Here is a 17,484-nt window from a genome sequence, read left to right on the forward strand (position 1 = left end):
TAGGGTGAAAAAGCAGGGTAACCCTACTTATTTAGAAGTAAATACGGTAAAGTTAACCTCCTGTTACATTTCTATGCAGAGCCCTAATGAGAACATAGAAAAATCAGAACTATTTTAAAGAAGGGTTAAAGTAGTTAAAGGAGGGTGGATATTCAGAGGCCTTCGTCACTTACAAGACATCTGAGTACCTCAGTGAGATTATGTAAAGTTTATACATCAAGCAAGATTTGAGAAATTTCACACAGAGCCAACAAACATGTCTGAAGTCACTAGCACTTTGCAGTATCACAGACTCTTCAGTGATCAGCATTACTTCTCATAGGAGGTAATGGTTAATTAAATGAAAACAGAAGCACACTATTATTAAAAGAAGTTTCTTTAAGGTGATGAGAATTATGTTCAGTTATTTTAGTAGCACTCAAACTATTTCCCTCATTGTCAAAAAACAAAAACAAACAAACAAAAAACCCCAATGTGCCAAAATGTTGCTATTCATATGTCTTAAATACATGCAAACTTACCACACTATGTGTTAAAACTAAAGATTCAAAAAAAATTAATTCATTTGAAAATCAAAATAGTAAACTTACTACATATTAACATAAACAAGTTTATGAAAACTAACTATTTCCCAAAGTAAGGAAAAAATTAGTGAGAAGAGTTTTATATCTTTGCAAACCTCTTAATGTCTGGCTTAAGACAGAATTTTCATCAGAGTCTATGTTTAACTTCTTGCAAAATCGCAAGCCTTGTAAGCTCTGGAACACTTCACTGTCGAGTCACAAGAGAATGAGAGTGAAAATGGCAAACGGCACCTTAGTACCATTACGAAAACAGTTTTCACCTCAAAAACTCCCTGAGAGGGTACCTGGGACAACCACATTCTAAGATCCTCTGAATTATTTCTGAACAAGGTAATGGTGGTTTTTGTTTTAGATATCTTGCTTTAGATTAATAGTGTACAGATCTATGAATTCACTGAAGCGGAGAAAAAACTAGGAGATGCACACAAACTGAAAAAAATTCATGATTTGCTAAAATTACAACCCTAAAATCTGAACATGACAACTTTATGACTGGTAGAGGTTCAGCAAAGGAATTTTAACACATATTTACTGACGGACTTCCCAGTGTCGAGGGTGTCAAATAAAGAGAAAGTTCGCAGAGAGAGGAAGGATCACCAGAATCACTATTGAAAGCGGTGAAGCTGTGCAACCTGACTGCACTTAAGCTGACAGAGAGAAGGCAGGCTTTCCTGCACACAATCTCTTGATGTGGTAAACCACGCAGTGCTCACGTTATGAGTAAACGGCACTGGTTTCTCACAAGGAAAACAAACATACCTATGTGTCTTCTTGTCATTTCTACCGTAGCATTTCTGTTTACGTTGGAGAGTAAACCTAGGCAGAACCTCTCAGAATTTGATGGATCTGTGAAGCCGTCTACGGTGAGCGAGGGCTGTGAGGCATGGAAGGTCTCTCCAACCCTCTGGTTTAATTCATAATATGCTATTGAACACCAAAACGCAGGCTCTGAGTAAGTAACTGGCTGCAAGTCTGGCAGAGGGGAAAAACAAACCCATAAAAGAAATGTTGTGTGAACAATTCAAGCCATGTCAAGCCAAGAATAGACTGAATATCATTATCTTTACATGTTCTATGCCAGCCTATACTGGCAATAGCCCAGGAAACAGACTTAACATCTACATCACGAACCCCAGATTCCAAAGATCACAGCAGATTTTCAGTTTCTCAAATTTCCCCTATCTCCTTAAGTCATCCAAATCTTCAAACATCTTTTTTAGGCTTTATGGTGCATAACTTGTTCCACTAGTAATTCTACCCCAATTGTACCACATGTAAAATAAGTCAATTTGCATTATACAATTAATTTTGGGTAGGATCGAGTAGAACAAAGCTAAAGCAAGGATTAATACATCAACAGCCCAAGATTAAAAAAAAAAACAAAAACAAAAAAAACCTGTCATGACAGGATACAAAACATGACATATTTTTGACATTTGTCGATTTTAACATGAGTTTCTCACTGAGTTACCCTAATTACAAAAAGAGAAAGCCTGCATATACACAAGAAATAAAAATACAACACAAAGTATGCAAGTGGAAACACAATGTAAATCGAAAGAATCTACGTATTTCATGGGAATACAAAGACCATATATATTTGAGTGCTGTAATTTTGATTAAATTGCGTAAGGAATACCACAGGAAAAAAATGACAATTTTGCAGAATAAATTCCAATGTGTAGAAACTAAAGAGAAATTGTGAAACTGTATAAAATGAAGACCAAGGTGCATATACACCCACAAACATACATATGCACATGTATCAATACAAATACATACACATTAGCAATCACACATATGTATCTCCCATATCACATGTATATGCGAGCAATAAGTCTCTATATTTATCACAGTCTCATATTAACAACTGCTATTATAAAATATAATAGAAACTAAATATACCCATAAAGTCTAGCCATATAGGACATAAAATTCCTCATGAACAATGCATATGATTTCCATGAATAAAAATTAACTTCTTATATTCATTATGTGCCAGGAGAAAGGTGTTTTAGTAATATTGAGGCACATTATCAGTATCATTTTTAAAAAAGCACTAATTTGAACAAGCATCTGTTATTCATTGAGCTCTCTTTCTCCTATATATGGAAAATAATTACCAGAAAGGACATTTAAATAAAAAGGTGGAAGAGTACTTCTAAGTATTTGCAACTTACCCAAACTATGATTAACAGGGGAAAGAGTAGTAGGAGATAATTCTGCTGGAGATCCTGAAACAAAAGGATTCAATTTTAAAACAGCTTATGAAAGAAAGTATTTTCAAAACCTTTGACCAAATAATAAAATTTATTGTATCTAGCTGTATTAATAATCATAAATAATAACACAGATAATTTGCCAAGAATTCAAATGCTTAATGGGACGTTTAATTTTGGGAGCTTCAATATATAAAAGATAGAAAAAAGTCCTGGTTTCAAGTTACCCTCTTGCAAAGGCATCTAATGTTGCCAGTTCTTGGTGTACCTTTCCAGAAATATTCTACAAACCATACAAGCAAATGTATTTCTGGGCCTCCTGCTTTTTATGTACAAATGGTAAACACAATTCTGAACTTTGCTTTTTTATTACATATTCTTCTGTATCAACATCTAGAGATGCTGGTACATTTCCTTACTATTTACTTACACATCTATCCATAACATTACATTATGGTATATTATGATCCCATGTTGACAGGTGTTCAAGAACCAAGATTCCAATGAGCAACTAATCTTGCACATTTTGCATACTCTGAATTGTATCTGAAGAATAGACTCTAAAAGGGAAATTGCCAAATCAAAGGACTTTCCATCTGTAACTTGGATAAGTTTTGCCGAAATTGTCATCTACAAAGGTTGTATCAGTTTACACTCCCAGTCACAAAATAGTGAGGGGAGGCTCATGTGTTATTGCTGATAAATGAGAACAAGGTCTCAACAAGTATAGTTTTAATTTGCATTTCCCTTATAAATGACACTCAGCAGCTTGATATTTGTTTATATTTTATTTCCTTCCTGTAAATAGTCTGTTCTTTTCTTTTGCTCAATTTTCTATTGTGGTGTTGATCACTTTTCTCACTGATTTACAGAAGGCTCTTTATGTTTTAGCAATATTAGTCCTTTCATTGTACGGGATGCAAATACTTATTCATCTGTCTTATTTTTCAGCCCGATTTTGATTAAACAGTATTAAAAAACTTCTATGTGACATAATTAATCAATCATTGGGGGGTATGTGACATTTTGATAAAAGTGGTGATGGGGAAATTCTTTTCTTACTCTTAACTTTAAAGAAATACTTCTAGTATTTGCCCGTTAAGTATGATGCTGGTTTTGAGGATAAGAGATAAAATTCTTTATTTAGAAATTTTACATAAATAATCATAAGCAGTAAAGATCTGTAGATTTATGTTATAAGCACAAATGTTATGCTGCTTCATAAAGTCAAGCTAGAAGCTTTATGTCTTTTCTATGTTCTGTAACAGTTTAAATAGTATTGGAATAACATATGCTTTAATAGTTTGGTAGAACTCCTGTGTGAAATCATTTACAGTTAATCATTTTCTAGGGTTTATTCTAAGACATCACTCTATTTCCTCTACGAAAGATGACTGTTAAGACAGCTCTACTCTCTGGAGTCAGTTTCAGCAAACTATATTTTCTTAGAAAAAAGTATTTGTTTCTTCCAGTTTGAGGTAAACTGGTTAAATCTAATCAAGAAAATAAGGAAGGAAGGGGCACAAACACAAAAAGTTAAGAAGAAGAAGGAACACCACAGACAGAAGAGTGAGACATTACTTCACTCAATTTCAGGCAAATTTTGAAACATGTTTGCCGTAAACTGTCGTTAAATAATCATAACTGTAGGATACACTTTGTTTTCTCATTATCCTCTACATATTTTGAGAACGTTACCCAAAAAAGCAAGACCTACAGCTCCCCAGTTTTAAAATTGTAGCAATGGCGCAGATGTAGAGTAAGGCCAGAAGCCCCCTGATGTGCCCCTCCCTCTCCACACGACCGTGAACTAGAACACCAGGCACACAGGTGAAACGGCGGCCCCCACGCGAACAAACGAACCAACAAATACAGAACAGGTGATGATTTCTGAGAAGCCAGAACAGCCTTCTATAACAAAGTTCTTGTGTTCTTTTTTGTTCCTCAGTTTGAAAAATCTGTTGGCAAGTCATAACAGGTACAGCTATGAAAGGTCAAAACATATTTAGAACAATGAACTAAAACCCACTGCTGTTTCCTGAAGCTAAGATAAAATAAACAGAGCCACTATTAGAAATGGAGGAAACGGCCCAATTTTTCATATCTTTTAACTGCTTACTCTCTCTATTAAATACTTATTAGAAATGACCAGTAGAGTCATGGTTTATTAATTTTGACTGAGTCCAGTCGTATGTGATCAAAGTTAGAACTGAAGATTATGAAAAGTTGGTTATAATCACATACAAAATTTTTAGAATTAAGATAAAAATGTATTAGGTGGCAGAAGTTTTTAGAAACTTTAAAAAAAAAAAAAAAAGAGCCAGGTTAAATCATGATTACTCTGTTAGTTATTCATATATACATGCTTCTACTGAAGTCTGGGACTCGCAGTTATGAGAAGCAATAATCTCACTATTTAAAGCTAGTTTCTATTACTTGCAGCTAAAACATCTAGAGAAATCCTTGTGCACACAAGTTTGCATATATTTGTAGGATACATTTTTCAACAAGCACATGCTGAGCAAAAGGAATGTGAGGTTAAATTTTTATAAGGACCCTCCCAGGACGTTCAGTCCCACCAACAATTTATGAACATTTCTTCACGCCATGTCACTACCTTTTGACATACAACAATTTGAAAGATTTAAATGGGGCAACTCCTACACTTAAAATTTTTATTTATTTTTATTTCGTTATAAATAGTGCACTCATGTCCTTTATGTCCATTTATCTATTAAGCACTGTCTTTAACCTCTTGATTTGTAGGTTTTAAATCTAGAAATCAATTATGAGACTTCTTATACATATTTCCCCCAAGTTTTTTGGTTTTATCTTTCAAAATAAAAAAAATTTTAATAACATTATTTTTTAGAGCAGTTTTAGCTTTACAGTAAAATCGAGCATTAATAATGTACAAGAGTTCCCATTTACCCACAAATGTACAACCTCCCCTGCCATCAGTGTCTCAGATCACAATGTACATTTACGACAACTGAGGAACCTACACAGACATTATTACTCAAAGCCCACAATTTATATTAGGGTTCATCTTTGGTTGCTGTACATTCTATAAATTTTGACAAACGTATGATGACTTGTATTCACCATTATAGTAGCAGCATACTGAATACTTATACTGTCCTAAAAATCTTTGTGTATTAATCCCTCCCTCCCCTTGAATCCCTAGCAATCACTGATCCTTTTACTGTTTCTATAGCTGTCTGTGTCTTTTCCACAACGTCATATAGTTGGAATCATAGAGGTATGTCCCCTTTTCAGATAGAGTTCATTTGTAATATGCATTTAAGGTTCCATGTATTTTCATGCCTTTATCTGGCAGATTTCTTTTTAGCTGAATAACATCCCATTGTCTGGATGTGCCATCGTTCATTTACTCATTCACTTACTGAAGGACACCTTAGTTGCTTCCAAATTTTGGCAATTAATGAATAAAGCCACTATAAACATCCAAGTGCTAGTTTCTGTGTGTACCTAACATAAACTTTCAACCTTAGGTGACTACTGAGGGGCATGACTGCTGATTGCATGCTAAGTATGTGCTGCTTTGTAAGCAGCTGCCAATCTGTCTTCCAAAGTGGCCATACCATTCATTTTGCATTCCCATTAGCAATGAATCAGAGTTCCTGATGCTCCACTTCCTTGCCAGATTTCAGATTCTGGTCATTCTAAAGGTATGGAGCGGTAATGTTCTAAAAGTCATTTACTTAAGTTTATCAACCCTTTCTTCTGTGGTTTTATATCTTGCATAATTCTTGCTCAGATTATTTTAAAACTTCAAGTTCTCTCCAAATGGGATTCATGTTGATATGACTTACATATTTAGTATCTATTTTATAACTTTTTGAGAAATATTAAAATTAGTTTGAATTTCTTGAGCAAAATTAATGGCAAAAAAATGTATATTTTACTTTTTTTAAGTTTCAGTATATAAACTAACCATAATTATCATTCAAATAAAAAAATAGACTTATTCTTCCAAAAGGAATACATGGGAGGACAGAAAAGTTAGTTAAAGGCCTTAAAATAATTTCATTTTATCATCTTTAAATTCAAATTACAAAAAAAGTCCCAAAGAACTAAAATTATCTATGATTTTGTTTTTATACCAAAAAAGGCTTAAACATATGATTTTTTAAAAACTCATTTACTGAATACAGAGACCAATGACATTCACAAACCTTTCAAAAAACTGATCGTCATGCTGGCTTACTCCTTCCACCATATCCCTACCTGATCACCAACCAAATCCTACCTCAGCAAATACTACAAAAGCAGGCATTTTTTTCCATCTCTTGAGAAACACGCCAGAGGAAGCCTATTGCAATAGTCAGGAACAGAATTTCTAGAATCTGAGATCCTAGGTGCAAATTCCTCTCTTTCTATCTATCCTTCTATGACATTAATTGTGGTACTGCTTTTTATGAGTTAAATACCTGCTTTTAATTTTTCATAATGAATATCCACTTGTTGAATAATTCAAAATGCTGCATCAGAAGTTTAATCTGTAAAACACTGTCGAACTTTTGACACAGAATGGTAAAAATTTGAGATTAAGCAAAAATAAGACATAGAAACTACGTAAATCCAGTTTAAAAACTACATACTTCCTTCGTGTTTCTTTATTATGTTCTATGTGTTTCCAAGTTTTCTATAAGCATGACTTGTGTTCAAAATGAGAATACAGTTGCTCTCCTTTTGTTTTTATTAGTAATTTGTAGAGGGTTCCCCTTATGGTTAGAATATAGAAGACTGTTGGAAAAACCCTTACTCCTACAATAAGAAAGTAACAGAAACACTAAAAAACTGTATTTTTACCAAAAGTGACCCCAAAACTACAGACTCATTTAAATTGTAAGTCATTTACCGAAAGGGATGAGCTCTTCCTACATTAAGTAGGGAGTGGTAACCATTTTCATTGCTGGGAGTATCTGCCAAGTTAGCACACACAGGACTATTCTTGCCAAAGGACAAACCAGCTAAAAATTTAATGGCCACACACAGGCAACTGGAATATGAGAAGCTCAAGCACAGATACAGTCCTCTTCACTAGCCAATTCTAACTCCCATATCTGACTTGTTGAAGGCAGGTGAAAATTCCGAGTAAACCGCACCCTCTATCAGACTAGAAATGAGGGAAGGCGTTCACAGTCTACGAGGTTGGAATGCGGACGTCCCATCTGGGTCCCTGATACACGCAATAGAGATACGAAAACAAGCAAGATCTCTGAACCAATGAAAGCTTGGGTTCATCATTTATACACAATGTTGATGGATGTTTATGTTTATATGAGACACATTTTATAACAAGAGTCACTTCATCAGAAGGATGTAATTCGAAATGTGCACCATTTAATAAGAGACTCAAAATACATGAAGCAAAAACTGACAGGACTAAAAGGAGAAAGAGAGAAACCCAAAGTCACATTTAGAACCAAGTCAGAGTTAAGAAGATTTAAACAGTATCAGCAATGACCTCAACCAACAATGACACCTAGAGGAACACTACAACTGCACAAAATGCTTTTCAACTGTAAGTGGAACTGTAAATCAAAGTAAGTATACCACACCACAGCATAAAATAATTCTTAGTAAATTCCAGAGGCCTGAAATCATGAAACATAATGGAATTAAGCTAGAAATCAACAAGCTATCTAGAAAGCCCCTACACTTCTAAAAAATCATGGATCAAAGAAATCAAAGAGGAATTAGAAAATACTTAAATGATAACAAGTAATAATGAAAAATAACATTAAAATTTGTGGTATGAAGCTAAAATAAGGGTTGGAAGGCAATTTTCAGTTTTAAAAGCTTATATTAGAAAAGAATCAATGGGAAAAAAATAGAAAAGAATCAACTATCTAAATTTAAACTACAATGCTCTAAAAAGACCAAATTTAATGCAAAGTTAAGTAGAAGAAAATAATGAAGAATAGAAACAAATCAAGTAGTAAAAAGAGAAACACAATAGAAAAATTTAACAAGCCCAAAACTGGGTATTTAAAAATATTAACTGATACAGCCCCTAAAAGATTTATCAAGAAGAAAAAAAATAAATTATCAGTATTTTAAGTAAATAATCAAGATTTGCATGATCTTGCAGACATCAAGGGGATAACAAAACATTAGAAATGACTTTATAGCAATAAAATTTACCTCTCAGATGAAATGAACAAATATCTTTTAAGACACAAGCTACCAAACCTACATGAAAAATAGAAAATAGAGAATCTAAACAACTCCCAATTTTAAAAACCCTTCCCTTTAAGAGATGGTTTCTCTAGTAGGAGCTATCAAGTAGTTAAGGAAGAAATAACAATCCTATGCAAAATTTTTCAGAAAATAGGAGAAAATCTCATCCAATTTAGAGTCCATTACTGATATTGAAGCTACACAAAAACATTACATGAAAACTAAAGACCAAAATCTCTTATAAACATAGATTTGAAAATCCTTTTAAAAATTATCAAATCAAACCCACAAAGATTTTTATTAAAGTGCAATTTATCATAACCAAATAAGGTCAAAATTGGTTTGTTATCAGAAAAATCACTTTGTGAAATTCACTTCAAAAAGGAATAAAACTGTATGATCCTCTCAGGAGACGCAGAAAAAGTATGGACAAAATTCCACAGCCATCATTACAAACATTCAAAGCACCAGGAACAGAAAGAAATATCTTCAGTCTGATAATCTATTAAAAACCCATAATTAACATCTCACTTATTCAGGAATTATTAAATGTATTCACCCTATGATCAAGAACAATGTAAAAATATCCATTCTTAGTATTTTTATTCAACAGTTTACTGTAGGTCTTAGCCAGGACAGAAAAAGAAGAAAGCATAAAAATGAGAAAGCAAGAAGTAAAACTGTTTTCAGAAAATCTTAGGAATCTACAGAATACTAGATATGAAAAGTGACTTTAGCAAAGTTCAGGAAAAAAAGCCAACAGACAATAATCAAATTTTACTCTATATTCTAGGGATAAACAATTAAAAAATAAAATTGAAAAATAAATTTATAATAACAGCAAAAGGTTAAAACAGTGAAGTATGCATCTCATAACAGCTATACATCTATGCTAAAAACTATAAAACACTGCAGAGATGGCACACCCAGTAAGACCATTACTCTCAAGTTCACAAACCTGACCCTTTTTTCCTGGCAAATTACTTTCCTATTTTGAGAAGATCCTAATCATGACAATCAACTGCTCCTGCTCTGAGATCTCAATTCCCTCAATTTATTTCTAATCTCCATGCAGTCAACTTTAATGGTTAATTCACCTTTTTTATATTTTCTCTAAATACACTCATACAGTATTTACTATGAGTTAGGTTCTATAATTATCCCTAGTTTACAGATAAGGAAACTGGTGCCTACATCATCAAGCAGAGAGCAGAGGGACAATTCAAGTCCAGGCAGTCTAGTTCAGAGGCCAGTCATGCTATCCAGCAGCCATGCATCTGGTTAGAGATGCTGTCTTCTGAGTATAGCATGTGAACCTTATCTAGGGGTACACAAAATGACCAGGTTGCAAGAAGAAAAGGTTAGAACTAAACCAAACCTGTATTTCTTATGATGTTCATTCAGCCTGATCCCTAAAGTCCACAAGCTTTAAAGAATGAAGGCTTGACCAGAGAAATTAAAACACAAAGCAAAGCAAAAAATAACATGTACCTGCTCATACAGTTCTGTATTTTACTTTATTTGTCCTCTGGCTTTATTATTATTTTTTTTAATTTTATTTATTTATTTTGGCCCCGAGGCTTGCAGGATCTTAGTTCTCCCAACAGAGATTAAACCCGTACCCTCTGAAGTGCAAGCACAGAGTCCTAACCACTGGACCACCAGGGAATGCCCCCAACTATTAACTCCTCCTATTCCAGAAGGGTTTCAAAGATTAATTTAATCATGTCTTCCCTCAGGAAAAGCATGGACCAGAGTTTAAAGAGAGGTCAATTTTGTTCTAAATTGGGATCCTGCAGCAGTCAGAAAATTCTTGTCATTGCACTAAGAGAATAATAGATAGCAGGTGGAGGACTAGTATTGAAGCAACTTTTTAGCATCTCATGAATCAAATATTCACACTGTCACTGTCATTAGAGTAAATACTTTTAAATGTGTCATTTTGAAAAAGATAGTAACATTTCCTCCATTGAAACAGAATTAGAAATATTAGGTTATGTTCAAAGCTAGCCCCAAAACAATGAATTCATTTTGATTCAGCTTATTCCCCCACACTGGATTTTGACCCATTACCATAACTAAGTCATGTCCGACTCTTTGGGCTCCCATGGACTGCAGCATGCCAGGCTTCCCCGTCCTTCACTATCACCCAGTTTGCTCAAAGGCACGTCCATTGAGTCGGTGGTGACATCTAACCATCCCATCCCCTCTGCCACCCCCTTCTCCCTTTGCCGTCAATTTTTCTCAGCATTAGGATCTTTTCCAATGAGTTGGCTCTTCCCATCAGGTGGCCAAAGTACTGGAGCTTCAGCAGCAGTCCTTCCAATGAATAGTCAAGGTTGATAGCCTTTAGGAAAGACTGGCTTGATCTCCTTGCTGTTCAAGAGACTCTCAGGCGTCTTCTCCAGCACCACAGTTTGAAAGTATCAGTTCTTTGGCTCAACCTTCTTTACAGTCCAACTCTCACATCTGTACATGACTATTAGATAAACCATAGCTTTGACTATACAGACCTTGGTAGTATAGTCATGTCTATATGACACGACTACAGACGTCTCTGCTATCTCTGTATACGCTGTCTAGGTTTGTCACAGCTTTCCTTCCAAGGCAATCATCTTTTAATCGCATGGCTGCAGTCACCGTCCACAGTGATTTTGGAGCCCAAGAAAATAGTTTGTCACTGTTTCCATTATTTCCCCATCTATATGCCATGAAGTGATGGGACCACATGCCATGATCTGAGTTTTCTGAAAGCTGAGTTTTAACTGAGCTTTTTCACTCTCCTTTTTTCACCTTTATCAAGAGGCTCTTTAGTTCTTCCTCACTTTCTGCCATTAGAGTGGTTTCACCTGCATATCTGAGGCTGGTGATATTTCTCCCGGCAATCTTGATTCCAGCCTATGATTCATCCAGCCCGGCTTTTCACATGATGTATGTGAGTTAAACAAACAGTGACAATATACAGCCTGACACAGTCCTTTCCCAATTTTGAACTGGTCCGTTTCTAACTGTTGTTTCTTGACCTGCATACACGTTTCTCAGGAGACAGGTAAGGTGGTCTAGTATTCCAATCTCTTTAAGAGATCACAGTTAGTTGTGATCCACACAGTCCAAGGTTTTCTTACAGTCTTGTAGTTAGGGATGTCCTTGGCATAGATCAGCTTGTTGGAGGGCAAGTCTTTGCCCAACTTGTGCTTGGATGTGGAGCAAAAGTTCATGAAGGTCTGGGCCACCACCAACAGGCAGTGGCTACCACCATCACGATGACTATCTGTGAACCTGGTCTTGGTCAAACACAAAGTGTGTTTTTGATCGCATTCATTCAGAAGCACAGGGAAAGCTGCGGGCAGGTGGGCGCATGGTCAGCCGGGCATCGGCAGCCCTTGGGACATGGGGAGAGGAGCTGGCCTGTGGCCTCCCCATCCTCCCAGCTCTGGCCTACACGGTGACCATGGATTTCCATGCAGCTGGGGAGACAGGTCCAGAGAGCCAGGCAGTGAGTGAGGGCTGTTCCCGCTGCACCATTGCCCCACAGTCCCAAGATGAGGTGTGCATACGCAGAAGTGCTCTCACGTGGGGTCACCCATGGGCATGGCCATGGTCCTCTAAGCCTGAACACTTGCTCAGGACTGGGTTGGCTCCGGGAGACGCAGCCCTGCAGACAGCTGATCTCTGACCCCAAACACCACCTGTACGACAGCCATCAGCTGGGTTACCAACAGCCTCTAGCCACGTGTCACTGTTTAAATCAAATAAAGATAAAAATTCAGGTTCTTGGCTGCACCAGTTATGTCAAGTACTCCTAGAAGCATGTGGCCACGTGGACAGCACACACCTAGAACCTTCCACCATTCCAGAGAGGTCCCTGGACTGTGGCCCACCAGGCTCCTCTGTCAATGGGATTTTCCAGACAAGAAAACTAGTATGGGGTGCCATTTCCTTCTCTAAGGGATCTTCTAGATCCAGGGATGGAACCCAGGTCTCCCACACTGCAGGTGGATTCATTACCAACTCAGCCACCACGGAAGTGCCTAACCAGTGATTATATTCATCTTACTGCTCTTTGGATGTTTCACCTATATTATCCAATGGGCACTAATTGGAATCCTTATGCCCTTTTGTGCCTGGAGTCTTTTACCTAATATAATGCTTTCAAAGTTCATCCATGTTGTAGCATGCACCAGCATTTCATTCCTTTATGTGGTTGGATAATATTCCCAAGTATGGATATAACTCACTTAATTTATCCATTAATCATCTGATAGACAATCTGGGTCATTTCTACTTTCAGACTACTATGAATGATGCTTACATTTATGTGCAAGTTTAGTTTGGAAATGCTTTCAATTTTCTCAGGTAAAACTGCTGGGTCTTATTGTTATTCTATATTAAACTTTGAAGAACAGCAAATCTTTCCAAGGCAACTGAACCATTTTCCCACTAGCAACGTATGAAGACTTTTAACTTCTCCGATCTTCATCAAGACTTCTTCTTATTCTTTTCTGATTACGGCGCTTCCTTGGTGGCTCAGTGGTAAAGAATCTGCCTGCAATGCAGGAGACCTGGGTTCAATCCCTGGGTCAGAAGATTCCCTGGAGAAGGAAATGGCAACCCTCTCCAGGATTCTTGCCTGGGAAATCCCATGGACACAGAAGCCTGGCAACTACAGTCCATGGTTTCACAAAGAGTTGGACTTTTTGATTACAGCCATTCTAGAGGGTGTGAAGTGATATGTCATGATTTTATTTGCATTTTCCCTGATGACTAATGATGTCATCAGAGTATATTTTTATGGTATTCATGTCTAAGTGTCACAGAAGCAACTGTCTATCACAGGGCAAAAAGGAACATGGCTGATTTAGGAATACAGTTCTGTGAGGTCCAGTGGTTAGGGCTCTGTGCTGAGGGTAGGGAATGAAGAACCCCATAAGTCATTCAGCCACAATTAAAAAAGAAAGAAAAAGATTCACAACATGCTATATCAAATGATCATCATCTACTTTTCTTCGTTATTTACTATTCTGAAAAGCTATAAAGTATGATTAGCTATAGCAGAATTTCTTTACTTGGAAATCAAAATAATGAAAGAATTTAAGCAACAGAATTATTGTAAAGCCAACCACCCAAGCCCTTGCCATTTAGAAAATCACTTAGATTATCATAAATATAGAATACCTTAGTATAAACTGCGTAGAAAAGCTATGCTATAACTTAGCAGGTTGTGATATTAAGGTGTCCAATCCTTAAGATGCAACCAAGATGGAATAGATCAAGATATACAATTACAGGGACATCACAGCTACTTCACTGGTAACCTACTAGTTATGATGGGTTATACACATTCTACTATATAACAACTTTTCTATGTGTGGAACATTTATTATATGTCAAAATTTTTTCTTCATTGTGTTTAAAGTTGACAGCTAAGTATTAGAAATTGAAGTAGGTCAAGTACAATATACAAGGTACTTTATGTAAACAATCTACTATAAGTCAGAACTATTAAGTTAAAAGAGCACTAAAAAGCTGATCCCCCTATCTTACTTCCAAGTTCCTCTGAAAACCTGTTATTGGGTTAATTAATTAGAGTCTTTCATCACAAAGACATTTATTCATAAAGTCCCTAAAACTTTAAACAGAAGCACACTTGAAAACACTTGAAAAATATCTGAGTGTTCCCTGATTTTTATTTAACTCTAATAAGAGAAAATCTTAACAATTATTCTGCATAGTAGTACATGTTAATCTTTCACTGACAAAGAGAGTCCTCTCTCTGATTGCTCAAATATGATTAAATCAAAATAAAAGATTCCATTTTTTTGGATAAGTGTCCCAACTTTTCTAAATATAAGGGTTAGTAATAATTTTAGTGAATTTCAAACACGACAAAATTGTGTATTTAATTACTGAGTAATTTTGAAAATATTTTTTACCTGTATCCATACTTTGGTTCAACTGTTGATCACTTGTTTCTCCATCTTCACTGATATATCCAGGAGGTGGCGTTTCTACAAAAGTTTAGAACAAATCAAGTACAGCTTCAATTTAATCTCAATGCCTTTTCTCCCAGCTACCAAAGATACCAACAAATCACTCCAAATAACATATGAATGTTATATAACATCACTATAAAAAGCAGTACTGGATACTGAGGGCTTATGATTCAGGTTCTGACCTAAACCTTATAGGTGAATCCTTAAAACCCACTTGTAACACAATTGAGCTCTCTGTGCATATTTTCTTAGCATTATTTACATATCTGGCTCATTCTCATTTGTATATTTTCTGGGGCAAGAGCCAAAAATATAACTTCAAAGATGCCTGTTCTTAATCAGAATGTTTAAAAGAAATTAGTAACCAAAGAGAATTTTTTAACTAATGGCTGTTGTAAATGGGTACTTAGACACACAACATAGGCACACAGGTTTCAGGATTACAAAGTAATAGAGGCTGACATACTATACTAGGTTCTATAGGGCAAAATATGGTAATATAGTTCAGGAATGGTCTAGCCTGAATTCTATCTAAAAAGTGGATTGCTTGAGTGATTTCCAGACAGTAAGTCCTGAATGCTTGAGGCAGAAAATTAAATTCAAGTAAGACTGCTGCTACACAAAACTGAGGTCAATTACTTTCTGAAAATACGTTAAGATTCTAATGTGTCATTTCCAAAATGACAAAATGTTTATATTCAGAAATATATGAGCAAAATGTTTATATTCAGAAAGTACTTGAATATCTGAATAAGCTTCATGTAAAATACAAAATTTATACAATTTTACCAATCACAATTCCAAGCAGGAAAAAAAAGTTTAGGTGATACAGGTTAAAGGTCTCCTTCATGAGCTCTTGACAATCTCTCTTCAATAAGTTAATTTTAAGTTTTAACTTAAGTATCAAACTTTTCATTTTAAATGTCAGTGCCCCCCAATTTTTAATATGAGAATAAAATAAATTCCTTCATAGTAATACTCGAACAACAAAGAATATAAAAATAAGAATATATACAGTTATGTGCTATTTTAAAAGTTAAATCAAATAAAATTAAAAACAGCTAAGCTTTGCCAATTTAACCACAATGTCTCAAAGGTGTAAATAGGGAAAAATACTGAACTGATAAATATGCTATTCTTTTTCATTTTTCTCCATTATTATTTATATATAAAATAGTAAACAACAAAGGTATAATACTAGTGTCTTGGAGGAAATGTTACAATTTCTTTCGCAGTGGAATAAAAAGTGAACACCAAGGTTTTGCTCTCAGTTGGAGCTGGGTAAAGATCCACTGTCCAGAAAAGCAGGTTAAGTATAATACACATGTGATTTTCCACTTTGTAAAAGACCCATATTTAAACAAAGATGATCGAAAATCAGCCCAAATATCTCCACAGGTAAAAGTCAAACATTTTGATTAACATCCTTCTACATAATCACTGGGTAGGTGTCTTACAAGAGCGAATGCTTACACCTCAGTTTCCTAAGGATTGCTGAATTATACTAATTTCCACATCAGATTTAAGGACTCCCTCAATCCAACACACTACTCACATGTAACTACTTACAGCCAAATTCCTCTCCCTACAAAATGCCTTGTGTTCACCTTGCTTCCACTTGTCCTAGCCCCCATTTTCCACAACAAACTCTTTGCCCCGTACTAACTCCTCAAAATGTTTATGTTTCCCAATAAAAGCAGCTTTAAATCTTCTTTTGGAATAAATAGTAATAAAAGAAAAAAGCATTAAGATAGTCAGAAAACACTTTTTAACCTTAAAATTAGCTGTTTTTAAAAAGTCTTTATTTACTTTATGTTTTCAAAATTACCTCCAACGAACAAGCATTATTTCCATGATGAGACACATTAAGACAATTTCTCACTATAGCTGAAACTTGAAGCTCCTTACACATCTTCAGTGGTATAAATAAAACATAAAAGTGGAATAGATAAATACTACACACGGAGAAAAAAATTCAAACACCAAAAATCCCATATACAGCTAAATGCTCATGCTTATACCTTTAGTTTATACTGGACATGTAATGTAATAGAGCAGAATTGGAGAATCATGTAGTTCATTTATTTTTCAGCATTACTGAGTCTCAGATGAAAAAGAACTAAAATATGTTTCCTCTACAACATACATGTTGCTATGTCTGCAGAACTAAAATTTTTTAAAAGCCAAACCATAACTTATTATTAATAGATGAATGTTTATGAACAAAATTTGTATCTATCTCACAGTTTAGGAGACTCAGAAGGCAAAAATACCTGGGATATAATTACTCTGTGGCTCGATTCCTGCTGGGAAGTTAGTGTTTTCTGGAATGGAGTGGGTGTAGTCATCCAGAGGGGGCAGTTCCGTTAGGATCTCGGTATGCCGGGGCACCAGCACCGGGGGCAGAACTGAAAGAGCCAAGAAGTCCAAGTCAACGGCAAGCAGGTGAGAGCGGGCCCTGCTACCAGAAGCTTCCAC

At 35.6% G+C, this 17,484-nt stretch overlaps 1 protein-coding gene across 3 annotated transcripts in view; it reads right to left on the reverse strand.

The window, feature by feature from the left end:
- The window catches only part of SMAD2 (SMAD family member 2), a 90,545-nt gene that overhangs the window by 13,030 nt on the left and 60,031 nt on the right, over positions 1 to 17,484 (reverse strand). For all 3 annotated transcript variants that reach the window (XM_061400112.1, XM_061400111.1, XM_061400110.1), the window contains 4 exons: positions 17,280 to 17,414; positions 14,947 to 15,021; positions 2,765 to 2,818; positions 1,344 to 1,556 (listed from right to left, as the gene is read on the reverse strand). In XM_061400112.1, coding sequence (XP_061256096.1) covers positions 1,344 to 1,556; positions 2,765 to 2,818; positions 14,947 to 15,021; positions 17,280 to 17,414 — 477 coding nt within the window. The remainder of the gene's footprint in view (positions 1 to 1,343; positions 1,557 to 2,764; positions 2,819 to 14,946; positions 15,022 to 17,279; positions 17,415 to 17,484) is intronic.

This window comes from Bos javanicus, chromosome 24, assembly GCF_032452875.1.
Source record: "Bos javanicus breed banteng chromosome 24, ARS-OSU_banteng_1.0, whole genome shotgun sequence".
Lineage (NCBI taxonomy): Eukaryota > Metazoa > Chordata > Mammalia > Artiodactyla > Bovidae > Bos > Bos javanicus.